Below are 16,520 nucleotides of genomic sequence, written 5' to 3' on the forward strand. Positions count from 1 at the left end.
TAATAATCCCTTTTATACTGCACTTACAATTATGGAATTTGGCAGGCATCTTCATCATGCTTTGGCCAACAAAATGCCTCTATGACCCCCCCATTAAACATAACAGGAAGTCATCTATCGTTGCAAAAATTATGCATATTAGCCATTTTAGGGTATCTTATGTTGTAACAACTCCTCCTGAGGTATTATTCCTATCAACCCGAAATTTGTTTCACAGCTACTAGAGAAGGGACAAAAAAAATTATTCTGCTTGAGTGCGAAACTCAAAACATATGGCAAAGGTCAGCTTGTAAAATGTAATGTCTGAAACTCACTTAATTAGGTCATTCAATATTCTATAAAAGGAACAAGAGTTAAAGCATTTCACAACAGTGAAGTGTGTGATAAACATCAATGTGGCAGCTCATTTTGCAGATGTGCCACAATCCCATGTGCACCAAATCTACATGCACACAGGTGCAAGTGCTCAGTGCTACTTGTAGTTCTAGTGTTTTTCATCGTTAGTCTATTTTTGGGCCCCTCTTGTTCATGTTGGTTAAAGTTTTGCAACAAATTTGAAACATCCAATCATGACAGCTGTAATTGAGATTAAAGCCGCAACATTTCTGACTTAATTTTAGTATTAAATTCAATATGACTTAGGAGACCTTCAGCATTTAAATCAATTCAAACTTCTATCTATTTTCCACAATGCTTATCCTGTTAGGCGAGAGGCGGTGTACACTCTGGACTGATTGCCAGTCAATGGAGAGACAAACAACCAGGCACTCTTACCTACGACTAATTTAGAATCACCAATTAACCTAACGAGTATGTCTTTAGTCTGCGGGAGGAAGCTGGAGTACCTGTAGAGAGATGCGTGGAGAGAGCAAGCAAACTCTGTACAGAAAGGTCCTGACTGGGAAGCAAACCAGGAATCTTTGTGCTGAGGCATCAGCGCCAACCCATGCACTGCTGTGCAGCCCTGTGCTGGGACTTGATATCTGAGAATATGTGGCATCGTTTTCAGTTGTGATTTGAGAGCTGCATTACAGGAAACTATTACAATTGATTAAATCCATTTTTCTAATATAAATAGAAAATAACACTACAGCTTAGCAAAATGATATCCGTTCCTTGTTACATAACCTGAACTGAAAATCTTCAAGTTTAGGATAATAAGCTGACATACAACTGTGGACCGCAAACATTTCTCACATTCTTCCTTATTTCATTCATAACTGTTCCTGTGCTACCTGTAGTTGTCCATGATTTTCCTAATTTTCAATTTTGTAAAAGTGCAAATTAAACTTTGTCTTAATGATTTGGCTCTTAGCTCTCCTTCATTAGGAGAAAAAAATCACTCAAAGTCGACACATTCCACTATCATGAAATTTATACAAAATTGTAATGTACAGGAACATCAGCACTTACCGTAGATCTTAAGCATTTCTGTACTGCAGATGCAGCAAAAGTTAACAGTCTTGTACATCAGAGTGACATTATTTACAGCCTCAACACCTCAAAAACAAACTGATGGAGATAAAGCACCTAATTCTTGTTAGGACACGTTACTACCGAGACATGATGATGGATGTAACAATCAGATAATATGCATGAAATGATCAGTGCAGAGATGCTCTGATGGACACATGACAGGAGGTTTAAAATAAAGTTTGACATTTCTCAGCACAGCGTGGTGAGTCAAGTGCTTGGAAGTGCTCAGATGAGATACCTGCAGAATTTATGACCAGTTTCATGTCCTGGCTCTGGCTAAAGAGAAATATTAACAGTCTGTGGGGGTAAAGGAAGGCAGACAATGACCGTCTGTTGTCCTTCTCAGGTCTTGTGTTATTTCTTGGCCTTGCCTTTCCCCTTGCCTTTGCCCTTCCCAGAATCCTCCTTCTTTGTCTCCTTGGTGGCTTTGGCCTTTTTCTGCTACAGGAAGGGAAAACAGACTCATATGAGAAGACTGCCTTAGTGTGATAGTTAAAAATATTTAGTAATCAGTCTTTAAATTCTCTTACTTTGATCATGGCATCTGTTTTCAAGCCCTCGTCTTCAGACTCCTGGACTTCGTTTTCCATGTCATCGCCGAACTCTGCCTCCCCACCGCCACCACCACCACCACGGCGGCCCTTCTTCACTGCTTGCAGAGAGTACGGCGTGAGGTGAACTTCTTTGTTGTAGGCACGTGTGAATGCTGCTTTCACCTAGGAGGGAACGATCAGACAGAGTCAATATTTATGTTTAAGTTGGACAAACAGAAAATCAAAGTATCATGGACAGGCAAAAACCTGTAGAATAATTATATATGAGATCAGAATTTTTTCGTATTCCTCATCAGACTAAGATACACAACTTTCATTTAAGCCACACAGAAAAGGAGAGTTCAGTATGGCCGAATATCAGACTGTGGAACTGAACAATGTTCAAGCTTGAAATGTTAGAAAAAGCTGGGACCATTAAATAGTCAGTGGAAAGAGTTAAAACATACCTTAAGCAGCAGTATGAATACAGCCTGCTTTGGTCTTCATATATCACCAAACAGTAGACGCCCCCACCCACTGCTTACCTTAGAGTCCAATTTAGAGTAGGGGTCAGGCTGCCCCCCCCACACGCTGATCTCCATGATGCTGTCCACGTCCTCTCTGATGAGCTGGTAGTCATCCAACAGTTGCACAGCCTCACTGGCGCCGTCCGCCCCTTTCCTCTGTAGAGGGCTCAACAGTGCCTGTTTCAGGTAGTGCAAGTAGTCCAGATTGATGGCCTGTCTGCTGCTCAGGGTTCTGCAGGAAACAGAACAAATTCAGCTGGTCAGATTTTGTGTTTGACGACATGTAAAAGGTTAAATGTCAGTGACGGCAATCCGCTCACTTTAGACTCATGTGTGAAGACAGCTCTTGGACAATGCGAGAGTGTTTACTGGTGGATGAGTTCTTGCCAAGCCAGCTGGGGAAGATAGGGAACTGGTTCATGTAGCCTCTCATGAGCTCACCGGGCAGCACACTGGCATAGATGGCCTGTTAGGAAACACAGACAAGCACAAGTCAAGGTTCAAGGTTCTTTATTAGAAAGAAGAGTTACAAACAAACTGTGTGATTAAAAACAAGTCATGATAAAGTGCTTTTGAAGGCATCTATTCAAAAATAAAATGTAAAAAGTGTTAAAGTCTCTCTATAATACAAATAAGTTAATTTTGCGGATAAGTGCTGTAGCTGCAGCTACAAAAGCGTTCCTGTGGTGTTTAGTTCTCCCTTTAGCAGCAATAAAGCGACAGCGGGAGTTAAGCAAAGATGCAGAGTAAGTGCATCAAAGGTAGCTGTACAGTAGACTACATGCTCTTGCCTGGACAGTTTCCCCAACATGTACAACAAGCTGCAAGGGTTTAAGGTTCAGCAACACAAAAGTACTTGAACATGTTATTTTTCTCTGTATGCAGTAATGTTATGAGTTACTTTTAAAGTATAGTAATCATTTTACCATAGCAATTACATATAAATGTAATGTAACCCAACATTGCTGTGTTTGCCATCCTTGCTATGCTAAGTTGCAAAAACATGGGAGCATACTACAACAAACAACATAACCTTGCAAAGCTGGAGGATTTGCAAGATTCCCTGTCTGTCATCAGGCACATTTATCTTTCAAAGCTCCAGTCTGAGACGTTTGTTCCTAGTCAGAGAATGCCTGGACCAATCAGCATCATTTAAAGGAAAATGTACTGATTTTCAACCAGCGGTGCATCAATAGTAAATGTGTATGACGTGCTCAATGATCAGTGTTTCACGGCCCTTATTTTAAACAATAAGGAGAAATCTCCTCACATGTACCCTTCAACTCTCCGCCGGGGGGAGTGGCTCAGACATCTGTTAGGCTACAACCTGCACTTCCGCATTTTCTCTGAGACGACCTGCTGCCAGCCCACAGACTGCCCATGGAGGGTTGAGTCTAGGGCGGAGCTTGATCAGTACACGCTGAGATAAACAGCTGCAACGACCAGGAAACGAACACGGCAGAAAGCGAGGTGGATATGGATTAAAAGGAATTTAATGGCAACAGTAATGTTGGACACAGACACAGAGCCGCTGATACATTACCTGATAACGAGTAACGGAGAACAGTTGATTCACCAACTGGCTGCACTGATAACAGACTGTCAAGCTTGCGCTATGTAGTCTGGGGTGGCAAATGCCAACTACATCATACGTTTGCCACTCTGATTGGCCCATAAATGAACATGACAGACTGAATGATCATCTAATAAACCTCAGGAATCTTTTTTCGACAGGTTTTACCTTTCCCAAACACCAGCAATGCACTGCTGAAAAAAGGACTAAACACTTAGATAAAAAGTCTAACAAGGTGTCATGTTTATTTTAAGTCCACACCAGCTTCATAGGATGCAGTCATATAGTGTTAAAATGCTGCTGTCAAAGGCTGAAGCAAAACAATAAAGAAGACAGAAGAAAAGACGATGTGAACTTCAGCATAAGTATAATTCAGCGTGTTTTTTTATGTGGCTGTGTTCATGTTACCTGGGTGGGCAACAGTGACCAGTTCTGTCCGGAGCGGATGCGTCTGTCCACCAGGTCACCATCACAGATGGAGTCAGCCGTCTTACTGAGCAACACCAGGTGAGACTTCTGATCACCACTAAGAGAAGAAAGATAAAGAAAATATAAAAACATTTAAAAAGATGTCCTTTTTGCTTTCTTGTGAAAGATTAAGATGTTTCTACACTAATTTGATTTGTTTGCACTAATAGAACAAGAGCCAGAAGGTGGTCAGCATATCTGATCTCAGCATACAGACTTCAAACATCTTGCTTCTCTCACCCTGCAGCTTTTGGTCGAACATGCAGGTAGTTCTCTTGGACAAAGAGCGGTGCCAGCGAGTAGTCGTGGAAGAAGAGATCAGACTTATCGATGAGGCTCATGTGGCTGGTCTCCTCTCCTGCAGCAAACACTTTCCGACAAACATCAAACGGACCCATCTTCATGTCCTTGCGGGCTTTAGCTGCATCTGACTTGCACTGGTCATATGTCATCACTTTGTCTCGGGCCGACCACATGCTCAGGTTATGGATCACCTGTCGGACATCCTGATTGGAGGCTAGGATAATTTCATTAAGAGCAGGGGGTGGGATCTTGATTCCCTCCTTAAAAGCGATGGACATCATAGCTCCCTGAAAGACAAAAACAAGAGTAAAGGAGCAGGAAACTGAGTTACATTTAAGAGGGTAACTAAGACAAAGCAGTTCTTTGTTGTGTTTAATTATCAATCATATTTACAAATTAGATTAGTCAGTGTTGGTGTGTTTGTGTTCTGGAGGTTTTGGACTTTCGCTGTAACCAAAATGTCAGAATTTATGACACTGTAAGGTGTGAGGTAGTATGTTTACATGTACCCGTGTACCTTTATCTGCTCCACTCGTGGCCTCTGGAAGCGCAGGTCGAAGCAGTAGTTTGCCAGCGACCGGATCTTTTGATGGTTACGATCGTTACACATGCAGATGATGGGAATCTTTGAATTTTTGATCAGGCCAATCATCTCCTATGGGAAGAAAAAATGACAGAGGTCAGCAAAAACAGCAGTTTACCTGTTGTCTGCAGACCAATTTAAAGCTCCAGATCACTTCAGTAAGACCTGCCTAACTGAAGCTGATATTTACATATGGACACAAGCAAAACATTCATGACTTTTCATGACTGTAACCTTCATGTCTTGGTTGATAACAAATCATCAAGGATGACGCCTTTGCTATAATTTTTTCCTTCAACATTCCAATTTTAAAGTAAAATATATATTTCCACCTGGATTCCTCCCCGGTCCTCGTTACCAGCCATACCATCGACCTCATCCATGATCAGGACATGTTTATTTGTGACTGTCTGAGAAGTACCTGAAAGAAGACACATTTACAGCAACTATACCACAAACCATACCCTACACTTCTGGACAAATGTTAACAGGTAGAAAAACAAACAATGCATTTAATAGGGTCTATGGATTGAGCGTCTAAAGCAGGCTCCATAAGTGTTGACTGTTTTCTGATTAAAAAAAAAAAAGAGACTTGGGTAAAATATTGACCTGCTTAAGAGAGGAAAAAGTGAGAACACGGATAAGTGCATGCAATTTTTCCCTCTCATTGGTCAGTGTGTGCATTCATCAAAGGGTGATTGCATGCATTTACTTGGTCATCACCATTGCAAAGCAGCATTGGTTAAGATGCATCAATTAACATTTAAAGCTGTCTGCAGCCAGGCACACACTGTGCGATTTCAAGCTGACTCTGTGAAGCCATTGCAGAATGTCAGCTCAGTATGTGAAATTTTCTTATCCGTAAATACCGTCACTGTGCTCTTAATTTCATTGATCCCTTACTGAACTCATATGGGACTGACCTTTGTAAAAATTCTCAATGCTAGTGTTGTTGAGAGACTCTGCAACAACTTCCTTCAGGCTGTTTTTGCTGCGAGTACAGCTGGCGTTCATCTCCACGTAGCTGAAACCAAGCTCCTGAAGGGACACAGAAACCACAACAGAGAAATTAACTTGGAACAAGACTAAGAAAAAAAAGGGTTTATTGTCAAAGATGATTCATCCCTCCCTGGTATCAACATGTATTGTCTAGTGACAAAGCAAAAAGAAATGATGTTGTGCGTGTGTTTCCAGACTAACCTCACAAACCAGAGCAGCTGTGGTGGTCTTGCCCACACCAGGAGGTCCAGAGAGCAGAGCAGCTTTGAATCCTGATCCATCGTCTTTCCCTCCAAACTTACCAAACCTCGCTGCTGCACATTCAGACACCACATTAAAATCCTGCTCTTTAAATGCTGTGGCAATCTCAATAAAATAACATGATCTAAGGGATTTAGTTTCTGGTTTGCTTTGCTTGAAACTAAAAGGTACAAAAGAGAGTTAAACTACCTGCTGGTTTGGTAGCGCCCCCACTGTGGTTTTTATGCCAATTCTGCAGCCAGCGCAACAGTTTATTGGCACAGCTCTGGTCTCCCTGCTGGCCAATCACAGTCTTCAGAGAGCGCGGGCGGTACTTGTCTACCCACAGCAGACTGGCATCCTCCCCAGTCACTGACAAAGATGAAGATGCTGGAGCTGAAGATGAAGAGGAAAGGCCCAGCTCCCTCCTGGCTGTGTGACCTGAGCCTCTCCCAGGTGGAGTGCCGCCATCTTTGTTCCTGGCAGCATGTCCCTGTGCAAGGCCAGTCTTTGATGGGCTGGGGGTGTGAGGGGACCGGGAATTACCCTTTGAGGGAGAGATCTTCTTGGATTTGGGGGTGCTTTTTGTTGTGTTGCTGGGGGGAGTCTTTGATGTTTTACTCTAAAGAATAAAAAAATCAAAGATAGTCAAATAAATAAAATTAATTATTATTTTGGTTGTTTAGTGACAGATCAGAGAACTACTGTGCTAGAAAATAAAATCTATAAGAGATTTTTTGTTGCAAATTTAAGGCGTCAGCTATATCTATTTTACCACAGCATCCCAAGCAGGCATGTTAGTAGCTGCTGAACACACAAATCTATTCTAATCACTAGAAAATAACAGTAAAAAATCTGTTTCAATTAGAGACACAATATGTAGTTTACATCCAGTTAAAATGAAGTACACAAGAGACAGTGGTCAGATGTACAACACATTAAAAGCCTTGAATCTAAAAATATTTACCAGTGTCTCCTTAAAAATGAAGCCTTAAGTATGGCTTGCTCAGTGATGTGTTCAAAGACTTATCTTTCTTCATAACAATAAAAAAAATGTAATATGTGTTCCAAAAGGATATTTTAAATATCAACTAGAAATGGGAAAAAGTTTTCTCTGAAATTGTATCACTGGTGGCAATTGTTAGCTCAGACACTGCAGCAGGCGGCCGATGTATGAGGATAAAACCCTTGTCAGATTGTTTGCAGGTCTGACTCTTGATCCTGATGCTGTTAAGTGTGCATCACTACCACACTCCCCAAATTTCCTAGTCTCTCTCAAGCTGTCATTTCTAATAAAGGCATAAAAGTCTCCTGAAGATTTAATTAACAAAAATTATATGACTGCCACTTAGATAAGACCATTATTAACATTTTTTAAAAAGTGAGAGCTGACCTCAGCCTCTGCAGTAATCTCGTACTTTGACTTCTTTCCTGGTTTGGTTCTGATCAGCTCCAACAGACCGTCTTCATCCAGGATTTTAGTGCCAAAACCCTCTGCCTGAGTAAAAAGAAAATATGCAAATTTTAGTCTCCCATTTTAAAGATGGATGAAGAAATATTTGACAGACAAGAGACAAAACGGAAAACACTGGAGTGTTAAATCAAGAATCATAACTGGGATAGCAACTGCTTGTAACACTTGCATGTGATAACTCTTTATCACCAGGAATGTAATAGATCTATCATTGTCAAACAAATGTTTATACATTACATTTTTCAACACTGAAAGCTATTCTGAAAAATAAGGCACTTGGTATTCAGGTGCACCAACACTTTATATTTCATATCATCCAGTGCATCTTAGCTAAGTATAGTTGTATTCCTAAACTTTTTGTTGCTGCAAAGATCCATGAGAAAGTTGTGCTAACCAGTTATGTAACATGGTATTTCACTACTTTAAAGGTCACATATTTTACCCCTTTCAGACAAGCTTATACAGGTCCCAGAGGTCCCCGAAACATGCCTGTGAAGTTTGTTCCTGAAAAAACACTCTAGTATTGGATTTTTGCATGTCTAAAAAATACTCTGTTTCAGCCCTGCAAAGAACAAGCTGTTTCTACGTCTGTGTCTTTAAATGTTACTGAGCAGTCTGACACCACCCATGACTCCGCCCCACTCAGGAAATGGATGTGGCTCAGGAGGGTAGAACTTTCTTCTAAGCGGGGAGGGCCAACTGAACCTAGGAGGTGGTGCTTACTCCCCATATCATGAGGGAAAACTCTACAAGTTTTCATTACTATACCTATACTATAACTATAAATTAAGCCAAATGCTATCAATCATCAAACTAACCTCCAAGTGTGACTTAAAGACATTAGGACCTGGATGACCAGGATTTTGTTGTCGCTAAACACTGAATATATTGTGTTTGATCCAAAAAACCTCAGAGACGGATTTTCTAATGTAATAAGGATCATTTAATCCTCACAACAAACTGGAAATCAGGCATATCTTGCCACAAAATAAAGCAGAAAAACTCCAAGATGCTGCACGGACAAAACCTAAAACAAGAGATCATCTTTATCTTATATTGACTTTCTGCACTGGCCCTATAAAATCGAGTATAGAATTTAAAATTCTTCTTATTTTCCCTCTAGATCCTTGCGCTCCCAAAACACTGGCCTCCTCGTGGTACCTTCAGTGTCTAAAAGTAGTATGGGAGGAAGATCCTTCAGTTATCAGGCACCTCTCCTTTGGAATCATCTATCATCAACTATGCTATCTGTGTTAATATTATGCAAACTTTTACCCTTATGAAAGGCATGTTAACAACAACTCTGTATTAAATGTTGGTGTTGATGCTCTGAAGATTTGACTTCCAGACCCAAAACAGTCTATGGCTGTTCAACTTGAGTCTAGATCTGTTCAAAGTTTATGCCTGTCAAAGGCAGTTTTTCTTCGTCACAGTAACTTTGTTAATTGCTCCAAAGTGTTCTCATGCTCATGGTGGATTAATGTTGGGTCCCTAAGGAACACGGTCTAGACCTGCTTTTTTTGTGAATTGCCTTGAGATAAAAAATCAGTAAGAAATTTACACAAAAATTGTAAAAATCAGTAATTACTTAATGTTATTACAAGACAGTTGTTACAGACAAATGTTCGATTTCTTTAAATATTGGAACTTCCAAACTGCTCATTCACCCCACTGTTGTTAACAGGGTAATGAGGAGGCCAAAAGTAATGTTTTTTTTCATTAAATGTAAATGACTTTGAGAACTTTTATGTAGGGGCAATCCTACTGATTCTCATTACCACAACCCCCAGCCTCATTTCTGAAATGTGTGTATCATTACCAAAACAGATGCTGATTATGAGATTAATTTATCGATATAAAATATGTATTTGCATGTTTTCTTTATGGTAACATTATACGTGTTTTGTTATTCCCGTTTAAAACCATGACTCAAAAATACCAGGTTTGATGAAATGGTAGAAAAAACAATAAGCAGATTACAGAGGGTGTTGTGTTAATGAGAAAAATCTTTTAAAGACAAAAATGTATCTATGTGAAAAAAATTTTTTTTTTTTCTTTGTATGAGCCTGTTGATTATTTATTTACAAATTTACAAATCTTTTCATAATTTTTCCATAGTTTTGTGCTTTAGAATTGTTGTGGTAATGAGAATATTCATGGATTAGTTTTGTCAAATGCAGACAAAACTGTGATGAAATGCCAATATATATTTTAAAATTATTATTCCTGGTTGCCTAAGACCTTGTTCTTTACGCTTCTAAAGACAGCGATCTTCTGTCCGAGTTTGTTGATCTCAATCACGTTGGCTCACCTTCTCTAACTTGGACACTCCACTGTCCCTGCCCTGCACCAGGTAGGTGGTCTTCTTGCTGATGTTGCCCGTCACCTTCCCTCCGTAGCGCTCAATAAGGGATTTAGCATCGTCCCTCTCCATGGACTCAAGGACCCCTGTCAGCACAAAGACACAGCCCTCCAAACAGTTCTCTGCACCCTGAAAAAAACAACCAAAGAGAACATTAAACAATGAGACAAGATGGTGATGACATAAATGATGGGATTTGTCTGAATCTGGCATGTTACCTGTGGGATTTCCTTTGAGCCCAGAGCCCGTGGTCCATCTCTGTTGAGGTAGTTTCTGTATGCAGAGGCGTTGGCCTTTTTCTTCTCTGGGTCATCAGGACTTGTAGTTGTGCTCTGATTAGATTGAAGCAGAAATAAAGAAGCATATTTAAAACTTATTTGCATTTTCATTTCTTTTATTCACTAGTGTCTTTATGTGCTTGATGTTAAAGTTAATTCCTTTAAGGGCGTATAAACAGACTGAGTCGCTGCACCTTAACAGGCAGATATGTCTGTGCTCTTCTTTACCTCTGGTTTCTTGGGAGAAGTTTTCACTGTGGTTCCTGCTTTGGGTGTGAACTGCATGCCTGAGCTGGACGAGGCAATTGGCTCCTTTTTAGGAGAGATTTTGATTTTTGCAGGAGAAAGTGGTGTTTTGCTCTTTGACCTTTCACCTGTCTCATCAGCCTTTTTCTTCATCATGGCCAGTTTGGAGCTGGCTTTGACAGGAGACGGTTTCTTCTCTGGAGTTGGACTGATCACATCCTCAGACACACCTGCTTTTTGTTTGTTCTTTGATGGGCTGGGGATAGCCGCTCTTTTTTCTTCTGAGCTTTTGCGAGCCTGTATAAAGACATGCACAAAAAACATTAAATTCACAGATACCTAACATCAAAATTGAATCTGCCTGTTGACTTTATTTTTAAATCACCTTCTTTGCTTGAGGCTCCTCATCTAACATTGCCAGAGTTCTGGCAAACTCTTCGTCCTCATGGACCTGCCTCTCCAGCTAGATAAGATAAACATGAGGAAACAAAGCTAAGAACTATTTCAGACAAGAAAACTGGTAATCTTTAAAGACTGAAAAATAATCAAAGTAACTGATGATTAATTTTCTGACAAGGGATGACAGTGCGGAAATAGCCACTGTTCTGTTGAGCAGATTACCTCCATGTCCTCGTCCATCTGCAGCTCTCTAGCGATTTGCTCATCAGTCAGCAGATCGTCCATGTCCTGAGTTGGCTGAGTAGAGAATCAGCTTTTAAAAAATCATTCTTTGAATAAGGACATTAATGTGACACTAAAGGCTAAAAAAGGCAGCAAGTACTTTTAGAATTTCATGATGCTGACAGTTTGGTGAGAGGGTCTGAAGAGATGTGGGGTCATTTCATCAGTACTTACAGCCTTTCGTTTGGTGCTGGCTACAAGCTTCTTATCAGAGCGCTGAATAGCCCCACTGCCAAAGTAGTCCATGACTGAGGTGGGGGTGCGTTTGGGTGGAGGTGGTGCAGCTGATTTGGGGGTGACAGGCACAGAAGGAGACTTCACAGCAGTTTTACCCTGAGCGGAGGAGGGCTTAACAGGCGACTTCATTCCTGTTTTGGCTGCTGGGCTGGAACTCTCTGCTGCTGCCTTTGCTGGTTTAGATAAACCATTCTGCTTGACTTTTGAGGCCTTCTTCAGGGTCTGAAAGTTATCACTGTCTGAGTCTACAACCAGAAAGATTTAAAAATCCTGTCAAACCCTAAATCAACACAACATCACACGTCTTCTCAGAGCAGGAACTATTTCTCTTTATGTGGTCAGCAGCTTGTTTGAAGACATAAGAATCTGAGGCACAGATAGGTCTATACAAAGATACATACCAAATTTTAAATGTATGAGAGAAGCAGTTAACCACAAAATACACTTCAGGTTTTGCAGCAAAGCAAAAAGATATAAGTCTTCAACAAGATAACAAATCTGAGTCCCTTCACCTGTTTCAGAGACATACTGCACAGGATCCTTTTTAGGAAGAGGCTCTGTCTTGCTCGTCATCTTTTTCTCTTTGGGAGATTTGTTTGACTTCCTCACCGGCTGCTCCTCATCAGAGTCTGAGGACAGACAGGTAAACAAGACGTGCCAATGAGAAAAGATGCAGGATAGATGAAGAGTTTAGTGACAAGCTGTCAATCCCAGCTCCTTGCACATTTTTGTGCCTCTCAACCAAGATGCTTCATTTATTTATTTATTTTTGTGAGAAAGCTGGCATGGCCTTGCTTATTTACAACAATGTTTAGCATTTACTTATGGTTATATCTGTGTTTTTCTGTATTTAATAAGTTCATGCTTTACCATTTGCACATTTTTCTTCTGCTAAGCAGCAAGTAATTCAATCTTTACACTGCCTGCATTAAATTACTTAATGATCACATTTAAAAATACAGAACTACAATGACCATTACAAAACTCTGTGGTCCATATTTACAAAGTAACTTAATAATAATAACCTTTATCTGTAAAACAAATGCTTAACATGAGCTCTATATAATCTTTCTGTATAAAGAAGAGGCTACTACTCAAACTGTCATAGTAAAGTGAAAATTGAAAATTATGTTGGGTGGGAAGTCACACATACCTGACTCTATGACGGCATGCTTTTTTCTCTTCTTCTCGCTGTCCTTGCGTTTCTCCTCTGGTTTGGAGCTTTTGACCTGAAGCATAGGAACCACAACAAAACTTTAGGAATAAGATGTTGAAACAGCTAAAGCAATACATGTGCTTGTGCTGGAGAGGATGATGGCTGGCTGGGGATTTTACTCAGAAATTTTCAGACTGACTAAAACATGTAGACTTTTGGAAAAATGCCCCAAAAAAGTAAGACCATTTTTAAGCATCAAGGCAATCATAGATCATACGGTTTTCACATTGTGTTTCATTCTGTGATGTAATCCTGGAAGTGAAACTTCCATATATTCTGGATTCATCATCAAATTGAAATATTTCAAGATGTCTTTTTGTTTTAATGTCAATGATTACAGCTTACAGCTAACAAACATCAAACATCCGCTACCTCAAAATATTAGAACATCAAAAACAGCAGTCCAAACTCCTTTTGCACAAATTACTGCGTCTATGTGAAGTGCCATGGTGCCAATCAGTCCGTGGCACTGCTGGGGTGTTATGAAGCCCAGGTTGCTTTGATAGCAGCCTTTAGTTTGTCTGTAATGTTAAGGCTGGTATCTTATCTTCCCCCAGAGATTCTCTATGGGGTTCAGGTCAGACCAGTTGGCTGACCAATCGAGCACATTAATGCCATGGTCAGAAAACCAGTTTCTGGTAGTTTTGGCTTCACCGTGGAAAGGTGGCAAGTCCTGCTGGAAGAAATCAGTATCTCCGTAAAGCTTCTCAGCAGATGGAAGTGTGAAGTGCTCTAAAATCTCTTGGTAGACAACTAGCAGCTTCAACTCTGGACTTGATAAAGCACAGTGGACGGAAAGCAGCAGATGACATGCCACTCCAAACCATCACCGACCATGAAAACTTCACACTGGACTTCAAGCACCTTGATTTCTATGCCTCTCTATCTCCCTCCAGACTCTCGGACCTTGTTTCCAAATTAAATTCAAAGTTTACCTTTAAAGGGACTTTGGATCTGAGCAACGGTCCTGTTCTCTTTCTCGTTAGAAGCTTATGATGTTGTCTAGAAACACAACACTTGAAGCCCATTTCCTGGACCACTGTGTGTGGTGACTCTTGATCCACTGGCTCCAGCCTCAGTCCACTCCTTGTGAAGTTCCCATAAGTTCTCAAATCTGCTTTGTCTGACAATCCTCTGAAGGCTGAGCTCATCCCTTTTGCCTCTGCGCCTTTCTTCATCATACTTTTCCCTTCCAATCAACTTTCCATGGATATGTTTTGATACAGCCTCTGAGAACAGCCTGCCCTTTCAGGAATTACCCTAATGTGGCTTACCCTCCTTGTGAAGGGTGTCAATGATTGTTTTTTGGACAATAGCAAATCAGCAGTCTTCCCAATGATTGCAGTTGTGTGTACTGAACCAGAATTAGAGAATAAAGGCTCAAGAAACCTTTGCCAATAGGACTTTCCACAATATTCCAATATTTCATGTGTATTTTTTTCATTTTGTGAGCTGTAAGCTGTACTCATCGAGTGTAAAACAAAAAAGTCTTGAAACATTTCACTTTGCATGAGATGAACCTGGGATATATGGTAACTTAACTTTCTAAATTAAATCACAGTTTTAAAAAAACAACTTTTTACTTGATATCCTATTTCTTTTAGATGCACCTTTAAGTGTATTCACCTCTGCCATTACTATGAATGTGTAGGTGTCCAGTTACAAGTGAACAAATCTCCCACAAGTCGCACGTTTGTTATGTGTTAAATGCAAATACATTAATAAGCATGGTGACTATAATGTCCTTGCCTTTGTGGTCTCTTTTTTCTTCCTTTTCACCTCTTCATCTGAAGACGGCGGCTTCTTCTTCTCCTCTGTTTTAATGTTTCCATTGGGGGCTGGTTTCTGCACCACTGGCTTTGCTGCAGACGGCGCAAAGAACCGCCTGATATCCTGTGAGCGCACAGACATGCATGATATGTTAACCTCATTATAGCACAAAACAGGCACCGGCACACAGACCAAAGTGATACATAGCAGTTTGCATGCTGATGCTTTGCAGTCAGGGGATTGTATTTTAGTCATCCTTTTTAAAGAATGTGCATGATTTGAACTGTGATAGCACAACAACAGCCAAATATCAACTGTTACACAATCTCAGCCATGACCAAGGCGCTGTGGTCTTTTCTAAACTTTTACTCCTTTACTGTAACTTATAGACTTATAATGATTAGCTGATTTTTTTTCATTTGAGCTGTAGCTAACAGTGCGCACTTGGCTCATGTTTCAGTGGGAGGGAGCAGGTTTAACGTAACAACAGGATAATCTTCGATTTATTTAATGTTGTTTTTCAACGACGAGCTTGCATAAATAGGAGAAAGGGAGTTGAAATTTGCAACATACCATAATAAACCCGTTGCCTCGTCGTTTACAGTCCGGTTGAATGTCAGAAAAGTAGTGAAATCCTTCAACTGGTTGGCGCGAAGCAGGACTCTGAGCCGTCGCTCGGAGATGACGCACAACCGCTACTTGGGTTGGTGTGCGTCGTGCGTCACTCCGCGTGCGTTTTGTTTTCTTTGTAGAGGAGTTGTTACTGCAGCCCATGCAGATGACATGTCTGGACTTGTAATGGGAAAATGCGAAAATCTTATAAGCAATACAATAGTGATTATATATAAAATTTACAGGTAAGGATTTGTTTGCTGGTTTAGATGTAACAACTTATGGTTGTTCAACTGAGATAAAGAGCACATCAGAGGAGGATGGGGTTGTATTTAATAATGACAATGCTTTGATTGGCACTGTAACTTGTGGTCTCTAAGACAAACACAAGAAAACTCCCGCAGAGGAGACACCTTTAAGTCAGACTGAAGCGTGCTAAGGATAACCTGCAGAAAGATTATAGACTAGAAGCACGTCCTTTGGTCAGATGAGACCAAACAAGTGCTCTTTGGCCATAGAGAAGTTGTTTATGATTGGAGAAAGAGGGGAGAGGCCCAAAGGACACTGTCATCACAGTAAAACACAGTAGAGGTAGTATTATGCTCTAAGGATGCTTCAGTGTGTCTGGAACTTGTAGTATCATAAAGGTGGAAGGAACCTTGAAGACAGGACATGTCGAGATTATGAAAGCAAAACTCGAGCAGCAAAACTGGGTCTGGGTCGTCGATTTGTCTTTCAACACAACGAGCGAAAAGATCCGTAGCTCCTGATGAAGAACTACCTCCAGAAGACCCAAGTGTACGTTAATGTTAGTGACTGGCCTGCACAATGCCCTGACTTGAACAAGAGGATCTCACTGAAAATATATGGGATGAACTGAAGACCAAGGTCCATGCCAGAAGACCATCAAATCTAGAAAAGGTCGATAGATCTAAAGGAGAA

The 16,520-nt window shown here is 40.6% G+C and overlaps 1 protein-coding gene across 1 annotated transcript; it reads right to left on the reverse strand.

The window, feature by feature from the left end:
• Positions 1-1,363: 1,363 nt before the first annotated feature.
• Positions 1,364-15,755, reverse strand: rfc1 (replication factor C (activator 1) 1). The gene is made up of 22 exons (XM_041786099.1): positions 15,540-15,755; positions 14,946-15,089; positions 13,134-13,209; positions 12,493-12,609; positions 11,918-12,225; positions 11,684-11,758; positions 11,448-11,525; positions 11,045-11,359; positions 10,757-10,870; positions 10,488-10,667; positions 8,096-8,200; positions 6,913-7,324; positions 6,664-6,776; positions 6,387-6,501; positions 5,796-5,884; positions 5,398-5,535; positions 4,818-5,167; positions 4,518-4,635; positions 2,857-3,002; positions 2,555-2,768; positions 2,007-2,192; positions 1,364-1,917 (listed from the first exon to the last, which is right to left on the reverse strand). The coding sequence occupies exons 1-22, from the start codon at positions 15,738-15,740 to the stop codon at positions 1,831-1,833; spliced, it is 3,681 nt and encodes a 1,226-aa protein (XP_041642033.1). The 5' UTR covers positions 15,741-15,755; the 3' UTR covers positions 1,364-1,830.
• Positions 15,756-16,520: the final 765 nt, after the last annotated feature.

The sequence above is a fragment of the Cheilinus undulatus genome, linkage group 4 (assembly GCF_018320785.1).
Source record: "Cheilinus undulatus linkage group 4, ASM1832078v1, whole genome shotgun sequence".
NCBI classification, from domain to species: Eukaryota; Metazoa; Chordata; class Actinopteri; order Labriformes; family Labridae; genus Cheilinus; species Cheilinus undulatus.

Excerpts from the sequence above, each read along its gene's own strand:
- rfc1 (XM_041786099.1), bottom strand. The coding sequence starts at position 15,740 with ATGGGCTGCAGTAACAACTCCTCTACAAAGAAAACAAAACGCACGCGG. Across the intron at positions 15,090-15,539 it reads GAGGCAACGGGTTTATTATG|GATATCAGGCGGTTCTTTGC; the intron begins GTATGTTGCAAA and ends GTGCGCTCACAG. Across the intron at positions 5,168-5,397 it reads CACGAGTGGAGCAGATAAAG|GGAGCTATGATGTCCATCGC; the intron begins GTACACGGGTAC and ends TTTGTCTTTCAG.